We start from the raw sequence: 26603 nt of genomic DNA, 5'->3' as shown, positions 1-26603 counted from the left end.
TTACATTATGTTTCTTTAGTTATTTTAGTACTTTAAGCTATTTTCGTGTGTTTGTAGGTCCAAAGGGCTAAAGGAGCAAAAAGATGCATTTTGGAGACTTTTGGAGCACTTTTGGGCTAAGGACGGATAGCTTATGCTTGAAGCCAAAGTGTTGGACGAAATTGAAGACCTAATTGGAGCCAAAGTGTTGGAACCTTGTTCTCTTTAGTTTTAGGACATTTAAACCTTTCCTAATCCCAATCATGCCATGCATAACACACATCCATTCTAACACATTGTCATTGCACATGCATTTCCTTCATTAGTTAACCCACATGCACTTATCACTTATCATCACCACATATCATATCACTTAATCACTTATCACTTAACATCACCACTTAACCACTTATCATATCATAACCACATATCATATCACTTATCACTTATCACTTAACATATCATCCACCTACTTCACCTACAACATCCACCTACTTCACCTACAACATCCACCTACTTCACCTACAACATCCACCTACTTCACCTACAAATGACATAACCATATGTTCCCTCCACTACTCCTATAAATACCCTTGCATTCATTCATTCATGGACATCTCATTTTTCATACACAACACACCACAAACACTTCCTTTCTCCCTTAGCCGTGAGTCTCCCTTAGAATCCAAAAACCATCTTTCCATTTCCATCACTCCCCACTCCATTCCACACTTCCATCCCCCCAACCAACTATCCCTAGACCTTATGCTACAACGAAGAGGAAGAGAAGAGGGCCTAAACGTTCATACAATTCAAGTTTGAGTTGTTGGAATGTTTAGGTGTTTCTTTGATTTCAATGTTTAATTTCAATACTCTTTGTTTTGTACGAATGAGGAATGGAAGAGAAGAGGGCCTAAACGTTCATACAATTCAAGTTTGAGTTGTTGGAATGTTTAGGTGTTTCTTTGATTCTCTTTGTTTTGTACCATGAGGAACTAAACCCCCCCTTAGCTAGGGGGTGATTCGAAATATATGTTTATGCTTGCATTTTGATTTGATTACTTCTAATTGCATTTCATAAGTTGTTGATTCAATTTGTTTAACCGTTTGATTGATAACTTATTTATGTATGTTTATTAAGAATGCGCGCTTAATTTTCATGCATGAATATGACGCTAGAATATAAGTGATTTTCACCTAATCGTTATGAACTTATATTCACAAGTAGTGGAGGTTGCTTATAAACAATCGCGTTAAATGAATTCTTGGCACGAGTTTCATGCTCATCATAGTAACGAATGCCTCGTCAACACTTATAGTTTTCATAATGTTTAATGATCTTTGATTGTATCTTTATTGTGCTGTTCACGTAAAGGACTTTTGGAGAATGTTGTGAATTGCGTTGCGCTAACCCATCCAATTCATTAACTTAAGGAAAACTTGACGGTTAATTTAAGCGGACCTAATTGACCCGGGGCGTTGAGAATTAATGATTTGTTGAAATGCAATTGGAAATCGTTTTATTATGCAAGTGTAACATATGTGGAGATGACCCCCTTAGCTAGCATTCATCCATTCTATTTCATCAATTTCATATTTACATTCTGTTTTAATTTGTTCATTTAATTTAATTTCGTATAAACTTAAATCCCCCTTTACTTTAATGTCAATTTAGTTAGTTTGTGTTTTTAAAAGCATTTTGAGTCTTTGGTTTGTCTTAGTGTTTTAAAGTTTAGTTTTACATTCTTTGAGTCTAGTTTAGTGTTTATTATTACGTTTTTACGTTTTTGAGTCAAATCCAAGTGATTAACAATCCCTCCTAATCCCCGGTCCAGAACGATCCCTACTGATACTTATACTACAATTGTCAAAAAGAGGGTTTAATTTGTGCGCGTATAAATCCCGCATCAGATAGTACAAGGAAGTTTTTTACAACTCGTAGACAGGCTATCATGGCTCACTATGTTAGTCAAGCTGAAGCAATGGCTCTTTTGCACGGTTATGAAATGGATATCTCACAAGGTTTCGTTGTATCGTTTTGGAATCGGATTCTCTGGAGTCGATTTATTGCTAGAGGGCGTTTCCCATTTTGGCAAGAGTCAAGGAATTTCGGGATTCCTTTCAGGCCTGTCACTGGTCTTGAACTCCAAGATCAACCAACAAGGCGGCGGATCTGTTAGCGTCACAAAAGTTGAAAGAGATGTGCGATGTTTCATGGGTTGACCGACCCCCATCCTTATTGGTTTTTGTCTTAAACAACGACGGTTTACCATGTCCACATTAGGTTTTCATGGCTTTGCAAGGGGTGACGTTATGGCAGGCAGTGCCGCGTCAGTCTTTCTTGTAACTCCCTGCAAAACTTGTTTCTTTTGTTCTGCTTCTGATTGCCTTGTTTTGGCTTTCTGTATGTTTGGCTTCTTAGCCCTGGCTATACTATTCCAGTTTCCAGAAAAAATGACAAATTGTCTTCTTTAAGCACTCATGCCAGTTTCACTCGACTTGACCGTTTTTCCATACACATCCCCTTGGATGGTAATGATTGCTGACTGTCCATTAATAAATACGCCAAAGTAGGATTCGTCAAGTATCCTCTTTCTGACAGTCTTTAGTCCAAAGGGTAAAAATATTGGATTCGAAAATCTAGTGGCTCACATAGTAATGAAGAATGGATTTATTCATTACTTCTACTATTTTAGTTTCTGACTCTAGTCTCCAACATGTATGATATGACATATTCTCATACTTCAAATATAAGCATGTCACTTTGTTTGAAACAGACACTAGTTATACGAATCTTAGTCCCATGCCATGTCAACACCTAAACTACATCTCTAGCATAAATGCCCTCTTGGCACCCACCTGAGTGAACCGATTCAAAGCCCAATGACATATAATAAAGATTTTCCTGCATCATTTCAATTCATGTATGAAATGAGCCACTAAACGTCAATCATAATGTTAGAAGCAACTCTAATTATAGTTTTAACCATGCTAATTGCTTAAGATATGTCTCTAGGATGCACCTTCTTGTGCAATTCTGATTGAAACAATCATTTACGATTAGAGAAATGACATGTTTAGATCTTCCCATATTAAACTCTCATCTCTCTCTAAAAGCCTTCCCTCTTCTCTCTCAAAACAACCTAATATTTGAAAACCTTCTCGCCATCGGCCCCTTGCTTCAACTTGGGGTTGGCGGCAGCCTAGTGTCCACCCTTCCTCACCCTTTTCCCTCTTCCTCTTTCTTATTCCCTACCCCCATATCTCCCTATTTTTTGGTTCTCACCTTTTCCTCCAACTCCCCCTCCCCCCCCCCCCCAAGTTTTTCCGTTCTCCAAATCACCATGGTTGGTGATTTGGTTTTTCTTTTAATGCATTTAGATTTCGGCTGTTTTCGTTCTAAGCATTTCGTGTCTCAGGTTGCCCTAATCTTGGTCTCAGTTTTCCTTGAGTTTATCTCAAATAAGCTTTCTATGCCTTTTTCCTCTCCACACATCGCTCGCTGCTCGTTTCATCAGGTGTCTCCTGATAGGTGCATTATTTATCATATTTTCATAATAATTATCCCTATGTTTTGTTAAGGAATTGATCTTAAAAGAGCCTTATTACTTTCATTTTCTCAGTTTCAGCCATTTTGTGCACTTAGACGTTTTTGGTGATAATTTGACTTTCCGGAGGAGTTTCGATGCAAGGTCAATTGGAGAAGGAAGCTAAGAGGCTGAAGATCGTTGTGTCCAAACTTCATAATTTTCCATGGAGCCATTCATTCCAGTTTTACAAATCAATTCCGCAGAAGTTGTTTTCCCGTCAGAATTGCGCAGCTGTGGGAGAATAGAGATTTGAAGGCTTTCCTGATTTTTCCTAGTGGTGTGTGATATATGCTTGGAAAGATAAGAGATAAAGCTACGTTTCCTATATTTTTACAGAATTTTCCAGAAGATAAATCGACCCCAAAACTGGCGTGAAAAGAAGATGACGTGTTTCCCAAGTCAAGAAGGATTCTTTCCTAGTTTGTGTCATTAATTATTTAGGAGTTTGTTTTATTTTAGGAGAGTTTCTCCCAGACTTTTTAGGGTTTTCTAGTATAAATAAGGTGCCTAAGCTCTCTCTAAGATATCCATCCATCCATCCACCCCCGCATAACCCATACCACCACACCATAATATACCGTTCACCATCTCCACAATTTGTGAAGAAGAGCTTAAGGACGTGCTTTGCCATGGACTCCGGGTTCTATCTTTCTTTTATTTTTATTTCTATGTGTAACTAAGTTATTTTCTAAGGTTTATGATGAAGCCATGACATGAATATTTGCGAAGTACTTTGTTAATTATTATCCGATTATATGCCATGTTAAATTCTTAATCTTTGTGGGTATTTTATTCTAGGTTCATATTTCTAATGACTGATTACCTTTAGGAATTTTGCATCTAGATATTTAGATAAATCTATGAGGATGACCAATCAATTAGGTTTATTGGAACTAAGATTAAGAAGAGTGGACGAACTAGTGAGGATGACCAATATCAAGGTAGTCCTACTCAGTTGACATGATTCTTCTATGCTTAATGGGTTTTTACGTGTTTAATTGTATGCCTAACCAATAGGATATAATTATCATGTAGAGCTACAAGAGTTGATGCCTGACCACGGATTAATTCATACCTTAGAAAGAACAACCTTTAACATTGGCATGGTAATTGGATAGTTGACACACCCCGTCCCGAAGGAGGGCATGCTGGCCGTCACGTGAGAGTGACGTAACCATTTACACAGTACAGAAGCTTTAAAGATACAATTTCTAAGATAAAACACCCAAAGGTGAGTCCTAATTTTTGGTTCATTCTGTCAGAACACCGTTGAATTGTTGGAAATGTGCCCTAAAACCAATCATATGATGATACTTTACGGACATTTCAAACTAATGTAGTTTAAATGGAAAGGGCAAAGATTATTGTTTGAGCCATCTCATATAAATGTTATATGCTTAAACGATAAGTCCAAGGAATATGTGATTGGAAGAATGCGATCTAAAGAAGTTAGATTCATGAGACCATTCTTTCGTTGACACATCCTAAACGTTCCTGATCATAGGATTGTCAATTGGGCATTGATAGTCCGTTAAGATCAGTACGTGCTATGTCTTCTCTCAGGGAGAGTGACTAGTCTCGAGTCATTGGTGTGTGTGACATCAAGACAAGTACGTAGGTGCTCAATAGAGAATGAGTTCACTGAACACGATCAACGAAGAGTTGTCATATTCATGTCACATGAGAACTCATGGTTGGGATAATGCAAATTAGTCTTTTGACCTGAGGCATCACAGTTGTCTTGTGGTTAGGTCCTTAATCTTTGATTATGTCAAAGTCACTCCATCAGGAGGGTGTCCACGGCATCGTTGGGGTTAAGCCACTTAGCCATGGAGGCAAGTGAATGCGCAACAAGGGATCTCTAACCTTCAAACTGTTTGAGGGAGAATACTCTATGATATGATTTAGAATCTCTGGCCAGAGTATGAATGAGATGTTGGAATGCATTCCAGATCACATTCAAGGTAATCATATAAGCACAAGACTCACATTGGATAGTAGACATGAATAAACTATCAAACCAAACAATGTGGTCAAGAGTATTGTATTAGAGAAAGACCGTATTGCATTTGTAATCCTAAAACTGAATAGGTTCTCCACCTCTTCTGATTAGCTTGGGTAACCATGACATGCTGCTAGGCGTCAACCATGGTTTGTGGAAGCCCTAAAAGTGTATTATCACTAACGGGAGAATTGAAAGTAAGTTCCAATTCACAATCGATTTGAAAGAGTTTGAATCGCCCACTACCTCGCTAAAAGGAACCTAATGGATCGTACACCGTGTAAGGTAAAGATTGAAGATTCAACGGAGATGAGTAAGAATAATTAAATGGTTTAATTATTTATGGCAAGGATTAATTAATATGTTAATTAATCAAACGAATAAGTTTGTTAAAAGACCTCGGGATAGTTTTGGACCTTAAGGCCCAATGGGCTTCGAACGTCAAGTCCATTGACTTAAGTTGTATGACAACTTAATGAATAATGATTCACAAAGGCCCAAATAGCCCAATAAATCCCCTTAAATTCGGCCATTTAGAGGAGGGTAGTGAACTTGGCTTAATTGCAAGTTTGCCACTCCATTGTGAGGTGGTATAAAGACATCCTTATAGCCATTTCATCCTAAGGGTTTTCTAGGGAGTAAAGATGAGAACAAACTCTCCTTTCTCTCTAGAAATGGCCAGCCACCTTGAGGAAAAACATCTAGCAATCTTACTTCCTCAAGGTCACTCATTTCTTCTCCAATCTTACCTTGGTGTGGAGACTTAGAGGTTCTCAATTTTGGGAACTTGGAGAAACCTTATCATTCATCCAAATCCATGGATCTAAGATGCAAGGAATGAAGGCCCTCTCTTTGGGTGATTAGCCTTTGCTTATGCAAAGAGGAATCTACAAAGGCATTGATTTCTCAACTCACTTTGTTTTTGAGTTGAGTCTTGGTTCACCTATCTACTAGGCTTTGAAGTTCATGGGTTAAGTTTTGTTTTTGAGTGCATATAAACATGATTCCGCCTTTTAATTGTTAATTGCATGTTGTTGATGTTGCTCAAATGAACTTGTTTTTCACAAATTTTCCTTCAATTGGTATCAAGAGCCTAAGTCTAGTAGTTGGTGAATCCTTTTGGGTTTTGTAGTTCATAGTTTGTGATTTGAATGTTGTAATTGTTACAAGCTTTATTCTTGCTTCTTTGAATGTAAATTTTGTTAGAAAATTTTCCATCTCAAATGTTGTAGATGTAGTTCATATGAGCATGAATTTTGGAGCTAAATTTTGGTGCCATGTTTTTGGGGAAATTCGGCCAAATCCAAAGGGTGGATTTTTGGGTTCTTGTTTGACTTGTTAAAAGTGTTTTAAAGTGACTTTTGGAACCCCTATGTACCCTAGTATGGTTGTATGTTATTTCCCTTAAGTTTGAGTGGTTTTGGTATGTTTTTGGGTGAAGAATGTTCATGGAGCTCTTATGGGTTTTCATGGATGTTCTTCATTGTTCTTGATATGTTCTTGCCAAGAACAAAAGGTTTGGTGTTTTGATTCAAAGTTTTGATTTATTTCATAAAGTTTTTGTTTTGAAATATTTCTTATGTTTAAATATCTTAGATATTTGTTTTGAAAAATTAAAGAAATTTTAGTGGGTAGGTGTGTAATGATTTATTCCATTTCACCCACCCCACTTACAAAAACTTTGAAAATTTTTTTAATACTTTGCTTCAATGGCCGGCCACCCTACTCAATTAGGGTCCTTGTGGGGCTTTTATGCAATTACATAAAGTTTTGATACTTTTGTGTATTTGTAGTTTGACCCAAAAGTTTACGTTTTTACGTAAAGGTCCAAAATCACTAAAAGGACAAATTGTTTTGCTCCTTTAATGAAGTTTTAGCTTTTGTGGAAATTTTTGGGTTCTAGTTGTAATTACATGAAGTAGTGGACTTTTGTGTTTTTACAAAGTGACCCCAAAAGTTTTTGTTTTAACATAGTGACCCAAATTGTTGTGGTCATTGTTTTTGGCCCAAAACAAAATGAGAACAAAAATTGTTTTGTCTCTTTAAATGAGAATTGGATTTTCATTTCATTTAGCTCCATTTAAATCAATTCTATGGATACAAAAACCAAATGAAAATGTTGCATTCAAGTTTAATTGGTTAAAGCGTTAATTAATTAAAGAAAGGGTGATTATGAACCTAAGCCTACTATAATTGAGCTATGTGAAAGGCCGTTTCAAATTTGTTTGAACCATGGGAATGTGTAGATTAAATTTTGGTTGTAATTTGATATGATCAATTGTTGTAAAAGAGCATAAGCTCTTCTTTACTTTAAAGTAATTTGATTTGATCAATTGTTGTAAAAGAGCATAAGCTCTTATTTACTTTGAAGTACTCCTTTCTTGTTTTATTCGATATGCATGAAATGGAGTAGTTGGGTCCAACGCCCAATAAGACAACACGCCTTAATGTGATTAAACGCGTAACTAAAATCAATCACCATCCCTAGACCGAGATTCAACACTAGGCTCGTGTTGAATCAAATCAAAGGTTCATAGTCATCCTAAGGCCCTAAGGCAACTATATAGTCCATCAATGAATGCAAATCTTATGTTAGTAGTACCATATAGTCTTGCTTTAAAAACCGTTTTAAAAGCATAGTGGGAGTATTATATACTACTAAATCAATCATATGGACCAATAGTTGTAATAGGACCAAAATGTTTTAATTGGATTAAAATGTATGTTTATATGTGATGAGATCTAAAACCCTCAACAAACCATTATTAAGTTGATAAGCGAGAGATGCTTTGAATATCTCTTCGTGGCCTTCCACCATGGTAGGCTCCAATCGTTTGTGACTTGTACACCGGCTTCACCCTATCATGGGGGAGTACAAAGTGCATGCTTACACTCAGGAGGAGTCTATACGCATATGATGAGGTGAGTGTAGGCAACGAGGATGGCCAATATCATATCATTGTGAGGCTATTCTTGAACCCCTTCATGAACTAAGCATGGTGGGAATAACTTAACTAAGTGCAATGGCGCCGATATCATATCATTGTGAGGCAACATTCTCTAGAGGCCAAATAAGATGGGTACTTGCAAGAGATGCAAATAAGTAAACGTACTCTCTCATTATTATTAATGCTAGCCAATATCGTATCATCGTGAGGTGGGCTTGGTAATAGTGAGCCTCCCATACCCTACTAAGAGTTTCCTCCAAAACTCTCGAATTCCGATGAGGGATATGGAATTTGCTAAAAATAGTGGGTGGTGCTATTTTGATTTAAAGACCCGGATCAAATAGCTTAAAATCAATCAATTTATATTCGTTATGTATTTGTTTACCAATATATTTGCAAACACTATCCAAAACTTGACAAAGAAAAACCGAACGCTTAAGTTTCCGAACTTGGTACCACAATCCCATAGATTGTCTTGAATGGATTGTAAAAGTGCCTAAGTAGTCTCATCCTCACAATCTTCCTATTGATAATGTATCAATGGAAGAACATGTTAGATAAGTCTACCATGAAGAGGACAATGCAAACTCTAGTGCTTGTCTCTTTGTCACACGAACAAGGAACTTGAGAAGTAAGCACAAGGGCATGGACACTTTATGTGCCATGATTCTTCACTTACAAATTGTTGTATGAAGAAATGAGAGTTGCCTTGAACAACTCTTGAAAGTTTGTTATTATGTTTAGAACATAATGGTTGGTTGACAAAAATAGTCCATCAACATGGACTTATAATGATTTTGAATCATTGAATGTTGAAGTGTCAAAACACTTAACGAGACGGAAACTAGGCAAGGACTTCACCTTTGTGTCCCTATCCTAATGGTTCACTAAGTTTATTGTAAACTATATAGTGAACAATAACCGCACGCTCTCCAAATCGTTTGATGTGTATAACACATTTGAAATAAGTTTCAAGAGAGATAGTGGGAGTTTAGGGACCATGACTATTGTAGTCAAAAGGGAAGTCAAATGAAGAAGGCAAAATAACTCCAAGGGAACAAACTTTCTTTATGAAAGGATGGACATTGGAAGGGGTATTTGCAAGAAATGTCTTGCAAGTGTCAAGAACGTACCTTTCGAAGGTGTTGTAAAATGTTCTTGAATAGTTCAAAACAGTTGGTTCTTCTACTTGAATGTTTGATTCTGTATTAGTAACTATGTTTTACAATTGTTGTAAAAATGTGCTAATAAAAAGTAGAAGATTAATGAGAGAAGAGAAAGTACTTCACATTCGGAAAGTGAATAAGATATAGATCTCTGCGAAAGCGGATTGTACTTACTTCCTCATATGAACTACCAAAGAAATTGGAAAAACCAAAGATTGTCTTTACGTCCCAATTTTAAGGAACTTAATTCCGTCACTATTGTAGAGATGGATGAATGTTTTGTTTGACAAAACATTGTTCTTTATTAATGAATGATTAGATTATGGTAATCTAATTAATTGTCTCTATAGTAGAGATGATGTGGTAGTGTTAACTGTTTAGAATACGATGATGCTTAAAACCCAAAAGGTTGCAAGGTGGTGACTAATCCCAACTGAGTTGTGATACCTCTAAAACATAAATTACGAGTTGGTAATAGATGGATGCATTGGATCGTTAGACCCGGATCCAATACCTTCTTGTTATATTGTATAGAGGCGAAATGTTCGAATCTTTATTGTTTTGGAAAGAAGAAAGAATCACAAAGTTGTTAAGGATAATTCACTTAGATGTTAGTGGCACTTATCCTCAACATAATACTACTCATGTTGTATGACATTCACCGAAGATCACTCTCGGTTGGACTATAGTTTATTTTGAATAAACACAAGTCCGAATACTTTGCAAAAGGTTTCAAAGAATTCAAGAAATGTAAGTTGATGAGTAAGACGTCTAAAGTATTTACCTCCTTGGATTTGATCCAAGGAAAGATAACACTTTAGATGAGTTTCCTTGAAAGATATCAAGGAAAATAGCATCATAAGATAATGAATTTCTCCATTAGGGGAAGAACGAACTTGAATAAAATTTAGTTCGTTGGATGTTATCTATTACCCATATATAGGATATATATACTTCTAAAACAATATGATTGTCAATTAGAAGATCTTCCAAAATTTTCATAACTCCATAAGATGTAGTTGGAAAGAAAGACAAATCTTAAACATGTTAAAATTTGGGGTTGTGTGCTAATAAGCAATATTTGTTTGATATGATCAACAAATATAACAACCTAGTTCCTACACCACAAGCTCCAAGGTAGTCGAGAAGGATTTATAAATCGTCTCAGTTGAATGGTTTGAACTTTATGACTATGTCATAGAGTTACACCTCTTAATTCGAAAAAAATAAGAATGAAAATCCTTATGACTACACTTAGTGGGAGCTATAAGCATCTTATGAGAAAAAGGATCAAATCGTTTGATTTCTCATAAAGATGTAAATGAATCTTTTGCTTACTAGGTTTACAAAAGATTAGTGGGAGTTAATCATATTCCTAAATTTGAATATATATATACATGATATATATTAATTTTGAAAATGAAAGGAATTCTTCATCGTTAAAGTTATGACTTTAAACATTCTATAATGATAGAATGTATATGGGAGACATAGTCTACATACATGGGATGGAAATCTATAATGATAGATTTCAAGATATAATTGGATTATATCAATCCCTAAAATAGACAAGAGATGCTAGGAAGTTTCTCATATGATGATAAACTTCAATTAGAATGACAATTCTAGTAAGACTAGGAAGTTGTTCTTCTCAAAGGGAATGTACCCTTTGACTCCCAAAGAAATAAATAGAATCCTTTATGCATACGCAGAAAGGTGATTTATGTATTTCATATTGTATGAAAACATTGATATAAGTTGTACCTAGAACGGTACAAGATGATATCAGTGCAAGCCCTGGATCAGAACCATGGCAACTGTCAAGTGAATCCTTAGGTATTTAAGAAATACTAAGGATGGATTCCTCAAGAATGAGGAAGAATTAGAGTAACGTAATGGAAGCGTAAATGTATTAGATTATGAATCTAATCCATCATAGAATATCTCTTCATTATGAATGAAGTGATAATGAGATATCTCTTTATTATGACTAAAGAGATATTTGGGTGGAAACGTTAAAAGTAATGACTTTAATGTGTTCCATCATGTATGCAAAATATATTGCCATATAGAAGCTTACAACATTGTTGTTTGGATGGGAAAGTTCATTTATGAACTCTCCATTCGGTTCCAACCAGAAAGTGTATGACACTAATGGGGCGATAGCTCAAGCCAGGGAATCAAGGTCTCATCAAGGTCCGAACTTAAATGAGAGACTGAACCACATGATTGAGAATCATGTATAATGGTGACGTCGTTATTCTCAAGGTTGCTTCTATGGATAACATATAGATATCCATTGTTTAGGCCTACTACTCAGCCATTTATGAAATGAATTACAGAAGAGGTATCATCACTGATGACTAAGCTGATTGGCTCTAGTGCAAGTGGGAGATTGTTGGAAATGTGCCCTAAAACCAATCATATGATGATACTTTATGGACATTTCAAACTAATGTAGTTTAAATGGAAAGGGCAAAGATTATTGTTTGAGCCATTTCATATAAATGTTATATGCTTAAACGATAAGTCCAAGGAATATGTGATTGGAAGAATGCGATCTAAAGAAGTTAGATTCATGAGACCATTCTTTCGTTGACACATCCAAAACGTTCCTTATCATAGGATTGTCAATTGGGCATTAATAGTCCGTTAAGATCAGTACGTGCTATGTTTTCTCTCAGGGAGAGTGACTAGTCTCGAGTCATTGGTGTGTGTGACATCAAGACAAGTACGTAGGTGCTCAATAGAGAATGAGTTCACTGAACACGATCAACGAAGAGTTCTCATATTCATGTCACATGAGAACTCATGGTTGGGATAATGCAAATTAGTCTTTTGACCTGAGGCATCACAGTTGTCTTGTGGTTAGGTCCTTAATCTTTGATTATGTCAAAGTCACTCCATCAGGAGGGTGTCCACGGCATCGTTGGGGTTAAGCCACTTAGCCATGGAGGCAAGTGAATGCGCAACAAGGGATCTCTAACCTTCAAACTGTTTGAGGGAGAATACTCTATGATATGATTTAGAATCTCTGGCCAGAGTATGAATGAGATGTTGGAATGCATTCCAGATCACATTCAAGGTAATCATATAAGCACAAGACTCACATTGGATAGTAGACATGAATAAACTATCAAACCAAACAATGTGGTCAAGAGTATTGTATTAGAGAAAGACCGTATTGCATTTGTAATCCTAAAACTGAATAGGTTCTCCACCTCTTCTGATTAGCTTGGGTAACCATGACATGCTGCTAGGCGTCAACAATGGTTTGTGGAAGCCCTAAAAGTGTATTATCACTAACGGGAGAATTGAAAGTAAGTTCCAATTCACAATCGATTTGAAAGAGTTTGAATCGCCCACTGCCTCGCTAAAAGGAACCTAATGGATCGTACACCGTGTAAGGTAAAGATTGAAGATTCAACGGAGATGAGTAAGAATAATTAAATGGTTTAATTATTTATGGCAAGGATTAATTAATATGTTAATTAATCAAACGAATAAGTTTGTTAAAAGACCTCGGGATAGTTTTGGACCTTAAGGCCCAATGGGCTTCGAACGTCAAGTCCATTGACTTAAGTTGTATGACAACTTAATGAATAATGATTCACAAAGGCCCAAATAGCCCAATAAATCCCCTTAAATTCGGCCATTTAGAGGAGGGTAGTGAACTTGGCTTAATTGCAAGTTTGCCACTCCATTGTGAGGTGGTATAAAGACATCCTTATAGCCATTTCATCCTAAGGGTTTTCTAGGGAGTAAAGATGAGAACAAACTCTCCTTTCTCTCTAGAAATGGCCAGCCACCTTGAGGAAAAACATCTAGCAATCTTACTTCCTCAAGGTCACTCATTTCTTCTCCAATCTTACCTTGGTGTGGAGACTTAGAGGTTCTCAATTTTGGGAACTTGGAGAAACCTTATCATTCATCCAAATCCATGGATCTAAGATGCAAGGAATGAAGGCCCTCTCTTTGGGTGATTAGCCTTTGCTTATGCAAAGAGGAATCTACAAAGGCATTGATTTCTCAACTCACTTTGTTTTTGAGTTGAGTCTTGGTTCACCTATCTACTAGGCTTTGAAGTTCATGGGTTAAGTTTTGTTTTTGAGTGCATATAAACATGATTCCGCCTTTTAATTGTTAATTGCATGTTGTTGATGTTGCTCAAATGAACTTGTTTTTCACAAATTTTCCTTCATGAATTTCCTCGTAGTCACCACACCTTTGCAATTCTTGAACCTGGAGGGGCGCAAAACAAAGTTGAGTGGGTCAGCAAAACAAACTTATTCAGAACCTTCTTTTCTCTTTGAATATACTAACCCCTCGCCGTAAAACAAGTATAATTTCCCAGAAAATAAACATATATACGTATGTATAAATATGCCAAACATGCTCAAGGGTATATCATTCATGCTCAAGAATATGCCATGTCGAAAACTCATAATGAAATGTAAGTGCTCAAGCATAACTCACAACAATAACATATAATCTGGCAGCCGGGAGTCACCTAACGTGACCTGTACGGCTGCATATAGAGCTCCAATCTCAACTCAATAACTGAATCTGCACACGAGTCGGAACCACCTAATGTGGTCTGTACGACAGGCTGGGTGTAATATATATATATGCTCTAGTGCTACGATCACGTGAAGCTGTGCGATAAATCGCGGGTCACCTACAAGTCGGAACCACCTAATGTGGTCTGTACGACAGGCTTGAACCTAACTTGGATCCAAGGCGAGCATGCGGTGCTGGTGAACATACACGTGAAGGCTGTGCCCTGGCCACGGGCGGGAGCACTAACACCGGGGGTGCAGATTATGAGCTCTCTAAGCATCTCAAGCTACTACTGAATACAAACATGAATACCACTTACCTGGCACTTACCTGTGCGTCCACAGCACCAAATACACATATATAAGTGTATGCCACTACTAATGCATGTGATGATAGTATTTCAAGCGTAGCTTACCTGGGCCTCCTCAGCACCATGCAACAGTATGCATAATTATGGTAATGCACATATTAAAATATGATGCATATATGACAGGATAATTAATTCGTATTTCTTTTAAAATACGTTTCTGGGAAATACGTCAAGCATACGTATATATATATATACTGAAAAATAACTGCCCACTCACAGATCACATCGACGTCTCGTAGGTCCCTGAGCCTCCCCTAGATTAGTTACATTCTTCTTCTGTATAATTTTAAAATATACAAACAGTAACCAAATTGACGTTATTTAACGCACATACACCAAACATTCGTCAATAACTTTCTCATACGTTGCTCAATTTGGGTATGTGAATATACCATGGTGATCTACACGACGTCACGAACACGTGACAATTTTCAGAACTCAATTTGGAGCTCTCACGCGCCCCCACGCGCCCTGTTCACGCGCTGCCCACGCGCGCGTCTTCTTCCTCGCGTCGCCGGACTGGTTTCGCCGGCGGTGGGTGTTTTGCCGGAATTTCTGGGTAAACTTTAAAGTGTCATAACTTCTTCATTTCTTAACCATTTTCGACGTACTATATATAAAAATGAAGGTATTGACGAGACGAACACATCCATACCTTTCTCGACCCCTAACTCGCCGTGGATTAGCCGGAAAAAGCCTCGAAAGCTCCGGCCAAACTTTGAACTTGTCGTTCTCCGTGTTCCTACGTCCATTTTTCACGTAATTTATACCAAAATGAAGCCCTAATCATAATCTACCACGTTGGACTAGTTTTAGTGCCTAAAAACAACAGAATCAAACTTTTCCAAAAATACGAAAATTCGGCCGAACTTACAGTTCGTGATCCCGACGTCCAAATCCTTCAAACGAAGCACTCCGAGCTTCCTTAGGACCTCACCAAGCTTCCTACAAGCTTCAAAATCCCAAAAAACATCAATCTTTACGTGTGCATGAACAGTGCACACGCACAGTGAAATTGAAATCCATGTTTTCCGAAGTGAAACTCACCTGAAATTGGTACCATCGTGTTCGTGTGGTCTTCAGGAGTACGTTGGTGGTCTTAGATCCTTCGTTGGTATAGTTTTAGGGTGGTTTTGTGGGTGGTCCGTGTGAGTTCGAAGAAGAGAGAGAGAACTGAGAGAGAATGAGAGATTTGTGAGGGAGGAGAGAGAGAGAGACAAGATGCAGAAATGGGGGAGAGATTTGAGGGATGTGGGATCCTACCCAATCCCCAAATCATCAAGTTATAACATATAAACCTAGTTCTAAGTCTTAAATTTAAGTCCCTAAAACTAATGAATATTCCAATTAACATTAGTTTAGGAACTTCAGGTAAAAACCAATACCAACTTTACGCCCCTTAGTCCCGTTTAAGGGCATTTTCGTAATTTCACATCCTCGGAATTAAAAATTCCGGGACGGGTTGTGACAATCTTCCCTCCTTATAGAATTTCGCCCTCGAAATTCCAACAACCAACTAAATCCTCTATACTCATACAATAACTTCGGATAAATCTCTCTCATCCGATTCTCCTTCTCCCATGTAATTTCTTCCACTGAATGCTTTCTTCACAAATTCTTTACCAATTACACTGTCTTAATTCTCAATACATTCTTTTTCCAATCCAAAGTCGTCCTTGGTTCCTCAACCAGTTTAATCCGGATTAATTCTCAATAGTTGCACCGGAACTCCATGTGACGAATCTGCCACCTAGTGACAACACATCGAAATATAATACATTATGCACCTTAGCCAATTTTGAAGACATCACCACTTGTATGCAACTTTACCTACTCTTCGATGATCGCATAAAGTCCGAGGTACTTAGGACTTAATTTGCTTTCCTTTCCAAGCCGAATCATACTTTTCTAAAGTGAAAACTTCAAAATTATAAGATCATCCATGTTAAACACTCGATTAGTGACATGATCAACTATTAATCTCTTTTGCCATTCCTGGCTACTCTCAGGTTAAACTTAATCACCTGAATAATTTGAGAAGACTCATCCATAGTTTCAGGGCCTACCAAAACTCTTTCGTGATCGAATCTTCTCTATCCAGAAGCATTTCTTCCACAAATCAGCCAAAAATCGACACATTTCATGGTCCTTATGGCGTTACTTTGGAAACTGTGCAACCAACATACTTAAGAAACTCAGCAGGTCCGTAACCCAAATCTCTTCTCCATAAAACATATAAGTACTGTTGCACTGTGGTTGTTACTCAACACTGGAGTAAATGTACTAACTTGGTATATTGATCAACTATCACCTCAAGTTCAATCATAACCATCCTATTCTCGAACTCAGCAATCTTTCTTTTTCCCTTCTTTCTTTGCCTTGGTTAATTCTTCATTTTCGTCGTTAACCATTTGAGTCTTGAGTACGACCTTACTAAAAAGACTTAATTTGAAAATTAGCAATTACAACTTCTTCTCAAACTTCCATTCTCAACTTTACTTCAGTTGATTTCTAATCCACAAGAAGACAATCTTGGCAAGCGTGCCAGACATCAACTCTTACCACCGTCTTTTCACCAAGTGCATCAGCTAGAACAATTTTACGATCACCCTGGTCGTACAATCATGTTCATTAAACAATTCAATCCACCTTCGCTGCCTTATATCAAAATCCTTCCAAGTAATGGATATTGGAGACTTTTTTGGATTCGTAAAAATCTTGCATTCTTACCACATATAATGTCTTCATAACTTCACAGCAAGAATGGTAATCATGACTTCCAAATCACCAGTAGGGTAATTCATTTCATGAGGTTCCTTTCGTCGTGAAACGTATGTAATCACCCTAACATTTGCATCAACATGCATCCCATACCATTCAAGAAACATCACTAAAATTTATGATTACCACTATTCTCTGGGAATACTAAAATACATACATGAGTGAGGAAATACTTCAGTTGTTGAATCCTTTGCTCACAATTTCCTTCCCACTCATACATAACCTCTTTTCTCAACAATCTCGTTAATGACAAAGCAATGACAAAAAAATCTTTCACGAACCGTCCATGATAGCTTGTTAAGCTAGGATAACTCCGAATCCCAATCACGATTCGTGGTTGTTCTAAATTCTCAATTTCAGCTATCTTTTATGAATTCACTTGAATACCTGAAGCAGATATAATATATCTCAAAAATGCTACTTGATTCATCCAACATTGGCATTTGCTAAACTTAGCATACAATCGACGTTCCTTCGATCTTTGCAATACCAATTTAAGATGTTTAGCATACTTTGCTCTAGTCTTATCAATCTTTTCAATAGCAACAACAACAAATCGGTCTAGATATCATTGGAATACTTCATTCATAAAGTAGTAGATGCATTCGTCACTCCGAATGGCATCACCAAAACTTGAAATGACCTTAACGAGTCCTGAAAGTTATCATAAGGGCATCCTCACCGATAATCTTCAACTAATAATATCCAGACCTCAAGTCAATCTTAGAAAATATACAACCACCTCAAAGCTGATCAAACAACCATCAATGTGAGGTAACGGATAACGGTTTTCAATTGTTACTCGATTCAACTGCTTATAATCAAAGCACAGCCTTAACGTCCATTTTCTTTCTCACCAATAAACTGGGGTTCCCCCAACGTAATGTACTAGGTTGAATAAAAACCTTTATCAACCAATTTCCAAATCTCTTAGTTCAAAAGGCAACATTCTATAATATAAGGTTTGTACCTGGAGACAAATCAATAGTGAACTCTACATCTTTGACTGGCGGCAATCCAGGTAAATTCTCAGGGAAAACGTCAGGTAAATGTTTGACTACTCCCACTTCTTCCATACTACTAGAAGTGACATCATTTAACACTACATGAGATAAGTATCCTTGGCAGCCTTTTGATAATAATCTCTTTGCTCTCACAGCATAAATAACGGCCTGCCTCACTCCACTTTGCATACTTACAAAAGTAATCTCTAGTCATCCAGACCGATGGAAAATAATTGGTTTCCCGGAAATAAAGTATATACTCATATACGTAATATATCTTGCACACATTCAGTACCACTTCGCGTGGTCTGCAACTCATCACTGTATATAACATAATATGCTCTAGAATAACATCGAAATTCACAATCTAAAGGAACAAAAGTAACTGGCAACAATACATACTCTACTACTACTGAGCACTCTGAATAAGTACGATACTAACATAGGATAACCTACCGGTTTACTTGCTTAACGAATCCACGAATAAGTTATTAATATTACGGTCTGCAGCCCGCAATACTGATAAATCATCGTTGTCTCGATAAGTAAGCAACAACTCTCGAGGGTGTAATATTACTATTTTGCCACTCATTGGGAGATACATACACACGTCTCAACCGCGTTTAATTACTACTTTCTAGGCAATAACAAAAATAACGTAAAATTTCTACATTAATAACAAATAGACTTTAGCTAAGTCATTAAGAATAATTAACGTATTCCTAATCAAATCCGAATAATTCTAAGTATCTTGCAGTGATGTGTGGTTAACACATCCCTGGGCTTGTTGTCGTCTCCCACAACCTTTATTAGTGTAAATACTTCGCTCGTGTACACCACGGCCTAACTGACCATAATTAATAGATCCAGGAACTTGCTGGATCGGCGCCAGTTGTGGCAAAGAAGACTGCTAGGGCTTCTGTTGGCTTTGGACATAATTTGCAGTTCTATGTCCCATCTATCCACTTGTAAAGCGTCCACTGCTTTCTCGCCTACATTCTCAAAGGTGTCCATTATTGTACCTACAGCCCAAAGGTACATTTCTTTTACCAAAATCACCTTGTCTCTGATATCTGGGATTACCAATACATCTATCACTTCGCCTCTGGTCAATGGCATTAAAACCTTTGCCAAAAGAACTAGAATTAGCTTCACTTCTTTTGAAGTTCCGAATCTTTCGAGGTTCTCGAGATGACTGGCCTTTATCCTTGTCATCATTCCTCTGATTCCCATTCCTTTATTCTTCTTCATCATTAACGATGGACATAATCTCCGAGTCCTTAAGGCTCAACAACATCTTGTATACTCCTGGTAAGAATTACAATGGATAGTGGTCACCCAAAGTACCACTGCCTTATGCCACCCAGCCTAAAACAATATAACACTTCAATTAAAATAGCAGCAATATTCGAATGGGACGAGGCAAGTCTGAGAACTTTCTATAATACTCATTGATCGTCAGCTTTCCTTGTCTCACATTTGCAAACTCTTGCTTTCTACCATCGTAAGATGCCAAAGGAAATAATTCTTTTCTTTAAACAAGTCCTTAAACAATTCTCAATCGGCTGTTTCCTCCGGTGACAACGAATTATACTCCTGTTTCCACCAGGATACAAGTTCCTAACTCAAACCAGGTAGTCGTCTCAACCCTTCTGTCAAAAGGAAGATTCCTTTGACTTGCATAATCCAAAACGTCTTTTCCAAATGATTAAGCCATCGCTTTGCTCCCTTAGGTCCATCATTTTTCCATAAGGTGATTCAAATTCAACCCATAACCCATCTTAAAATGTCCCTTTTAGATAATATACTGAATCACCAAAATAATAGTTTCCCTTAACAGCTAAATCAGGGAGACTAAGTTCCTCTAACTACGTAGTTTGCTACGAGGCGGTGTAGTTCTGACAAAATTCACTAGAACTTCTCAAGATGTCCAAGATTGAAACTAGGCTCTGATACCAACTGACACACCCCGTCCCGAAGGAGGGCATGCTGGCCGTCACGTGAGAGTGACGTAACCATTTACACAGTACGGAAGCTTTAAAGATACAATTTCTAAGATAAAACACCCAAGGGTGAGTCCTAATTTTTGGTCCATTCTGTCAGAACACCGTTGAATTTCCTCGTAGTCACCACACCTTTGCAATTCTTGAACCTGGAGGGGCGCAAAACAAAGTTGAGTGGGTCAGCAAAACAAACTTATTCAGAACCTTCTTTTCTCTTTGAATATACTAACCCCTCGCCGTAAAACAAGTATAATTTCCCAGAAAATAAACATATATACGTATGTATAAATATGCCAAACATGCTCAAGGGTATATCATTCATGCTCAAGAATATGCCATGTCGGAAACTCATAATGAAATGTAAGTGCTCAAGCATAACTCACAACAATAACATATAATCTGGCAGCCGGGAGTCACCTAACGTGACCTGTACGGCTGCATATAGAGCTCCAATCTCAACTCAATAACTGAATCTGCACACGAGTCGGAACCACCTAATGTGGTCTGTACGACAGGCTGGGTGTAATATATATATATATATATATATATGCTCTAGTGCTACGATCACGTGAAGCTGTGCGATAAATCGCGGGTCACCTACAAGTCGGAACCACCTAATGTGGTCTGTACGACAGGCTTGCACCTAACTTGGATCCAAGGCGAGCATGCGGTGCTGGTGAACATACACGTGAAGGCTGTGCCCTGGCCACGGGCGGGAGCACTAACACCGGAGGTGCAGATTATGAGCTCTCTAAGCATCTCAAGCTACTACTGAATACAAACATGAATACTACTTACCTGGCACTTACCTGTGCGTCCACAGCACCAAATACACATATATAAGTGTATGCCACTACTAATGCATGTGATGATAGTATTTCAATCGTAGCTTACCTGGGCCTCCTCAGCACCATGCAACAGTATGCATAATTATGGTAATGCACATATTAAAATATGATGCATATATGACAGGATAATTAATTCGTATTTCTTTTAAAATACGTTTCTGGGAAATACGTCAAGCATACGTATATATATATATACTGAAAAATAACTGCCCACTCACAAATCACATCGACGTCTCGTAGGTCCCTGAGCCTCCCCTAGATTGGTTACATTCTTCTTCTGTATGATTTTCACCTATACAAACAGTAACCAAATTGACGTTATTTAACGCACATACACCAAACATTTGTCAATAACTTTCTCATACGGTGCTCAATTTGGGTATGTGAATATACCACGGTGATCTACACGACGTCACGAACACGTGACAATTTTCAGAACTCAATTTGGAGCTCTCACGCGCCCCCACACGCCCTGTTCACGCGCTGCCCACGCGCGCGTCTTCTTCCTCGCGTCGCCGGACTGGTTTCGCCAGCGGTGGGTGTTTTGCCGGAATGTCTGGGTAAACTTTAAAGTGTCATAACTTCTTCATTTCTTAACCATTTTCGACGTACTATATATCAAAATGAAGGTATTGACGAGACGAACACATCCATACATTCCTCGACCCCTAACTCGCCGTGGATTCGCCGTAAAAAGCCTCGAAAGCTCCGGCCAAACTTTGAACTTGTCGTTCTCCGTGTTCCTACGTCCATTTTTCACGTAATATATACCAAAATGAAGCCCTAATCATAATCTACCACGTTGGACTAGTTTTAGGGCCTAAAAACAACGGAATCAAACTTTTCCAAAAATACGAAAATTCGGCCGAACTTACAGTTCGTGATCCCGACGTCCAAATCCTTCAAACGAAGCACTCCGAGCTTCCTTAGGACCTCACCAAGCTTCCTACAAGCTTCAAAATCCCAAAAAACATCAATCTTTACGTGTGCATGAACAGTGCACACGCACAGTGAAATTGAAATCCATGTTTTCCGAAGTGAAACTCACTTGAAATTGGTACCATCGTGTTCGTGTGGTCTTCAGGAGTACGATGGTGGTCTTAGATCCTTCGTTGGTATAGTTTTAGGGTGGTTTTGTGGGTGGTCCGTGTGAGTTCGAAGGAGAGAGAGAGAACTGAGAGAGAATGAGAGATTTGTGAGGGAGGAGAGAGAGAGAGACAAGATGCAGAAATGGGGGAGAGATTTGAGGGATGTGGGATCCTACCCAATCCCCAAATCATCAAGTTATAACATATAAACCTAGTTCTAAGTCTTAAATTTAAGTCCCTAAAACTAATGAATATTCCAATTAACATTAGTTTAGGAACTTCAGGTAAAAACCAATACCAACTTTACGCCCCTTAGTCCCGTTTAAGGGCATTTTCGTAATTTCACATCCTCGGAATTAAAAATTCCAGGACGGGTTGTGACAATAGTAATTGGCTCTAGGAAAAGTAAATAGGATTGTTGTTGGTGGATTCATAACCTTAGGCTTTCTTGTGTCGTATGTTTATTAACTGTCTCTTATTTTTCTTGTTAATTTTAGTCTTAATCAGTTACTCAATTATTCAATTCAATATATCTTTGAATTGGTTAAATTGGTGTTAAAGTAATCCATGTGGGATCGACCTCGTATTTGCATATGTTAGTTACTACAATTGATTCGTGCGCTTGTGAGTTTAATTTGGTTTAAATTAATCTATTATTTAGGTTAGTTTAAATACACATCATCTCCTTCTAGGATCTCCTCTAGAGGCACACTTTGTTGGTTTGTAACATTTAAAGTGCATTTTGCACTATTTGGTAGAATTGTGGGAGCACTCTCATCGCGGATAGCTTGCTTGTCCCCATTTTCGGTTCATCCTTTTAGTTCTTTGGGCATTATTTCAGGTGGCAGCGACGCATGTGCGGTGGTGGTGCGGCTGTTTTGGTAGAGGTGGCTGCTTTACATTTTCTTGTCTAGGTTTTTCTGTTTGTTAGCTATTATGGGCCGCTCACTTTGGGCATATTTCATTGTAATTTTTTGTTATAGAATTGCACTTTTGCTTGGCCTTTTTGGACTCTCTTTTGGAGGTGCCCTTTTCTTGTAATAGTTTTCTCTTTCTATGAAATTTACTTTACTTTGATCGACCAAAAAAAAAAAAAGACCTTCTTATATTAGGGACCATCAACATAGACTAGGGCAATATCATTTCTACATTGGAGTATAGCTCCTCATTTCTTGGGCTATCTAGTATTTGCAAGATCTTCTGAGCTTCGTCTTTGAATTCATGCTACACCACCTAGCCTCTAAGTCTATGGCTAGCTTGAATTCTACAGTGAGTTAGGCAATATAGGTTTGTTTCTCTTCTAGGTGCATCACCTTATACTATGGTGTATTTCTCTCTCTCTTTCCATTGCTTATCCTTAAGGAATTGTTAATGCACGGTCTTTTTAGACCCTAAAATAATATATAGTTGTAAGTTGGGCCCTTTATCGTGGGCTTAGAAAGGCCTACGAGAGAAGAAGATCAAAGCCTTGGGCCTGTGAACTAGCTGAATGGAACCAGACAACATAGCACCATCGCAAAGATTAGAACAACAAGCGTTTTTGAACGAGCACTTGCAAGTCTAGTCTAGTCCATCTTTTATGTTTTAGTCAAAGGATCAAACCTTCCAAGTAAACTGAAATCAAACTTTCATAAATAGAATATCGTTTCTTGTAACCATCCATTGCCTGTTTCTGTTTAATAGATTTTGTGTTTACCATATTTTGTGGCCTAACATCTCTCTCTCTCTCTCTCTCTCTCTCTCTCTCTCTCTCTTACTAGTTTACCTTTACCATATGTTTCTAACTGAAAAAACGGGTATGGTAAATGGTTAGAATAATAACTTGTTTGTTATCATCCAATCATGCGTCGCCAAGTACTTCAAACAATTATCAACTTCTTAAGTTAGAGAGATATATAATGCAAGTAATTGTGAAAAATTACCAAGCATTTTTTTTTTTTGGCAGAAGTCTCTACCTCTCTCCTTCAAGGATTACATGGGTCACCGGGAGGAGGTAAGCCAACAACTCCAATTGCTGAAATCATCATATTCTTCTTTGTTTAGGGTTCATACATTCTTTTCTTCTTTTCTTTTCCATTTTACAGTTTTTACTTTTTATTTTTATTGAAATTTACGAAGAACAATGATCTATTAATTGAAAGTTCTGTACAAATTTCCCCATTGAAGTCGAAGCTGTATTTTTTTTAATGTTAATTTGACCGTTTTTCTAAAGAACAAGAGGATGATAATCTAATGTGTAAACAAGAGGATGATACCAATATTTAAACAAAATATAAGCTCAATCATCTTTCTTTTACTATAGATTCATATGTTGTTACATGTAAACATGGAGAAACAAAAATGATGGGTTACAAATCCTGCATTATATGCGGTCTATGAGACGTTTAACTTAAAAGAAAAAAAAAGAACTGTATTAATGCTCCAAAACAGTCATTTTATGACGCTCCCTCTTACTAACTTTTTCATTCATCATGCAATATATTCCAATTGAAGTGTTTTGATGAATGAATTCAAGCTTGTTACCCTCGAGCAATATTTTGAAGAAAGCTTAATTGTGTTTTTCTTGTGCAGATGTTATTGTTTCAGTTGTAGCGAATGACATTAGAGAAGTGTGATTTTTATTTTGTTCCCTTGTGCAGGGCGCTTCCATGTCCTTGAGCTTGTATTGTTAAATGGTTAACGTGTGTTTTTACCAAGGGGATGTTAACTATTTACCAATGCAAGGTCAAGGAGCCATCTTACCTATTTATGTAATTTCACCTGCATTTACTACTCCGGCTACATTATAAGAAGGCCATTTGCTAAAAACATGTATACATTTGCAGAAAAATGGTCGGAAGTCTGTACCTCAATTCGGAGGGTGGGATCAAAACAGCCCAGATACAAACTACACCGTCGTGTTCTCTCAGGCTCGTGCTAACCGGAAGCAAAACAAGACCGACTTGACTGAGTTCAAGCGTAACAGCCTTGGGAATGAACAGGAATTCATGGCTGCTCACCCTCATCATCCTCATCATCATCACCAAGATGACTCTGTTACGGTAAGACGCTCGTTTTTCGGTGCTCGGCTATTTTTTGTAACTGACGAAAGTGTTCTTCATAATTCCATGCTCACCTTGTTTTGATCCATATCCCCTATAAACGCACATGGATCATCACAAGGTAGAGCATTCCATTCTAGTCCATGATTTACATAACACATTATTCAGTTCAGAAGGAAAAGAGAACAAACGAGGCAACTTTCACACACCTTGTTTAACTCTTCACGCATCCGTTCTAATTTTTGGCAATTGAATAAAATAAATCAAACGATATAAACAAATAAAAATTAACAGGGGTGGGTGAGAATCTAAAAATAAAATGATAAAAAAATTATATAGATTTTTTCGTCTAATTGTATTTATATTTATATTTTTATGCAGAGGAAAAAGACGATTCTGACTTACATAAATTGCTGTATTAGGCCTTGATTTCCTAAGAGGGCAAGCAAATCATCAATTCCTACCTGCCATTTGTAATCTATTAATTTATTCACATCATCATGATGTAGTCTTATAGACGACAAGACCCATTCGTCAAATGAAAACCTAATCAACGGCTTTATTCATCTCCCGGTACAATGTGATATTAATATTATACATTCTATTTACTATTTACTATTTACCATGTATTGTTGCATCTTGCTTCTAGTTATCCATCGTCTGAACCAAGTAAACAAAAATAAAAGGATGTAATAATCTCCCAAACCTAAAGCATCCTCTTTTAGTGGAGTCAAATATAGTCTCTAACTTTATAAAATCATCATATTTCAACATTAAAACAAAAATAATAAAAACAGAAGAAACACGAAAAACCCAAAAACAACCTAAACCAACAGACACAACATCTCAAGTACAAAGCAAAAGTTGTTCAAATGTTGTGACAGCAACTCAAACAAGCATGTAATCCGACTCTGCCACCTTGCGAGCATTGCCTCCTTGTTGGAACCTAAGAAATTGGTTAGGTGATGAAGATAGTGCATATTTGTCATCTAGCTCAATTAGAGATATGATTGTGAGTCGGCAATGTACCACAACTCACACAATCGGTCTCATACATAAATGGAATCAAGCTGCTGCATTTTGCACAGCCTTGTAGCCATCACATGCTGAACATTCTTTCATTCCTATGTTTATTCCTCATACACAAAATCAATCAAACGGTAAAATACACAAAAATTATAAACATTATCATGGCCTCTTTGCTAAGTTCATGATCATTTTTT

At 37.4% G+C, this 26603-nt stretch overlaps 1 protein-coding gene across 1 annotated transcript; it reads left to right on the top strand.

The window, feature by feature from the left end:
* The first annotated feature begins 25000 nt into the window (after window positions 1-25000).
* On the top strand, window positions 25001-25946 carry LOC137714475 (RPM1-interacting protein 4 (RIN4) family protein). Its single transcript, XM_088691045.1, has 3 exons — window positions 25001-25063; window positions 25165-25380; window positions 25762-25946. Exons 1-3 carry the CDS (start codon window positions 25040-25042, stop codon window positions 25807-25809), a joined length of 288 nt encoding a protein of 95 aa, XP_088547171.1. The 5' UTR covers window positions 25001-25039; the 3' UTR covers window positions 25810-25946.
* Window positions 25947-26603: the final 657 nt, after the last annotated feature.

The sequence above is a fragment of the Pyrus communis genome, chromosome 3 (genome assembly GCF_041283825.1).
Source record: "Pyrus communis isolate YQ-2024b chromosome 3, ASM4128382v1, whole genome shotgun sequence".
NCBI classification, from domain to species: domain Eukaryota; kingdom Viridiplantae; phylum Streptophyta; class Magnoliopsida; order Rosales; family Rosaceae; genus Pyrus; species Pyrus communis.
Note: the sequence above shows the minus strand (reverse complement) of the source record. Positions and strands in the feature narration are given on the sequence as shown.